Consider the following 1,497-nt stretch of genomic DNA (forward strand, 5'->3'; position numbering starts at 1 on the left):
CGGGGGCGCCACGGGGGGAGGAACCTCCCCGCGACGGGCGCGGGGCTGCCTGCTGGCCTGGGCAGGAGGTTGCCTGCTGGCCTGGGCAGGAGGTTTCCTGCCTGTACCTCTGCCTGTGTGGGTGGGCAGGAGCCCCCATGGGTGCCCCCGTGGCCCAGCCCCGCGCCGAGCTGCTGCCGCCCGCAGACCTCCATCGAGGAGATGATTGCCAGCACAGCCTACCTGGACCTGTTCCTGCGCAGCGTCAGCGAGACGGCCCTGCTGAAAACCTTCCTGCGCTTCGTCCTGCTGCACCGCCACGACAACAGCACCATCCTCGACACCCTCGTGGGCCGCATCAACAGCAACTCCCGGGTAAGAGGCGCTGGGCTGCCCCGATGGCCCAACACGGCCCCCTGAGCTCCAGCCCGGCCGTGGCGTTGCCCTCCTGTCCCACTGTGGGGCTGCCCCATGGGACTGCCTGGCCATGGTGCTGCTCTCCTGCCCCACGGGACTGCCTGGCCGTGGTGCTGCTCTCCTGCCCCACGGGACTGCCTGGCTGTGGTGCTGCCTCCTGCCCTACTGCGGGCTGCCCCATGGGACTGCCCAGCCATGGCGCTGCCCTCCTGCGCTGCTGTGGGGCTGCCCCATGGGACTGCCCGGCTGTGACGCTGCCCTCCTGCCCTACTGTGGGCTGCCCCATGGGACTGCCCAGCCGTGGTGCTGCCCTCTTGCCCCGCTGTGGCTGCCTCACCTCCGACCTGTTCCCAGCTCTGCATGGTGTCCCTGAGCCTCTTCCGGACGCTGCTCAGCCTCAACTGCGAGGACGTCATGCTCCAGCTGGTGCTCAGGTAACCTGCCCCATGCCGCTGGTGTGGGGAGCCGACTTGCCACTGTCCTGTGCCCAGGGAGGCTCCCCTGGGACGTGGCCTGGGGTGTCACCCCCAGCCATGCATGTGGGGCAGCCGTGTCTTCTGCTCTGCTGCCGAAGGCGTTGGGGTGCAGTGGGGCCCCCCCGTCCCCAGCCACGTCCCGTTCCCCTGAGTGTGGCCCCCACCTGCGGCCCCCATGTGCAGCCCTGTGCCCCCCCAGGTACCTGCTGCCCTGCAGCCACGTCATGCTAAGCCAGAAGCGGGCAGTCAGGGACCTGGACATCTACGGGAAGACAGCTGCCAAGTTCCTCTCCCTCATCCCGCGGTGCTGCCGTCCCGAGAGCCTGCCACCACCTAACCGAGAGGAGGAGCACGCCGCCTGGTCCAAGGGTACGGTACCAGGGTCCCCTTGGGCCCGCGGCTGAAGGGGGCTGTGCCGCACAGCCACTGCCCCCCCTCCCAGCTCCACGCTGAGCCCTCTCCGTGCCGTTGCCCGCAGGCCACGGCAGCCCCAACGTGGACACCTCCTCGGTGGTGACGGTGCCGAAGCCCTCTACGCCCTCCCGGCTCTCCTTCTTCATGCGGCAGCAGAGCGCGGCCCCCGAGGCGGCCGGCCCGGTGCCATGCTCCCCTGGCACACCGTCCG

At 70.3% G+C, this 1,497-nt stretch overlaps 1 protein-coding gene across 1 annotated transcript in view; it reads left to right on the forward strand.

Annotated features, from left to right (window-relative positions):
• Positions 1–1,497, forward strand: part of FAM160A2 (family with sequence similarity 160 member A2) — an 18,401-nt gene that overhangs the window by 14,794 nt on the left and 2,110 nt on the right. The window contains 4 exon segments of the mRNA XM_009281996.2: positions 187–354; positions 751–830; positions 1,072–1,241; positions 1,351–1,485. Of these exon segments, the coding sequence (XP_009280271.1) occupies positions 187–354; positions 751–830; positions 1,072–1,241; positions 1,351–1,485 (553 nt within the window).

Source organism: Aptenodytes forsteri, unplaced genomic scaffold (assembly GCF_000699145.1).
Source record: "Aptenodytes forsteri isolate BGI_AS27 unplaced genomic scaffold, ASM69914v1 Scaffold485, whole genome shotgun sequence".
Taxonomy (NCBI): Eukaryota; Metazoa; Chordata; class Aves; order Sphenisciformes; family Spheniscidae; genus Aptenodytes; species Aptenodytes forsteri.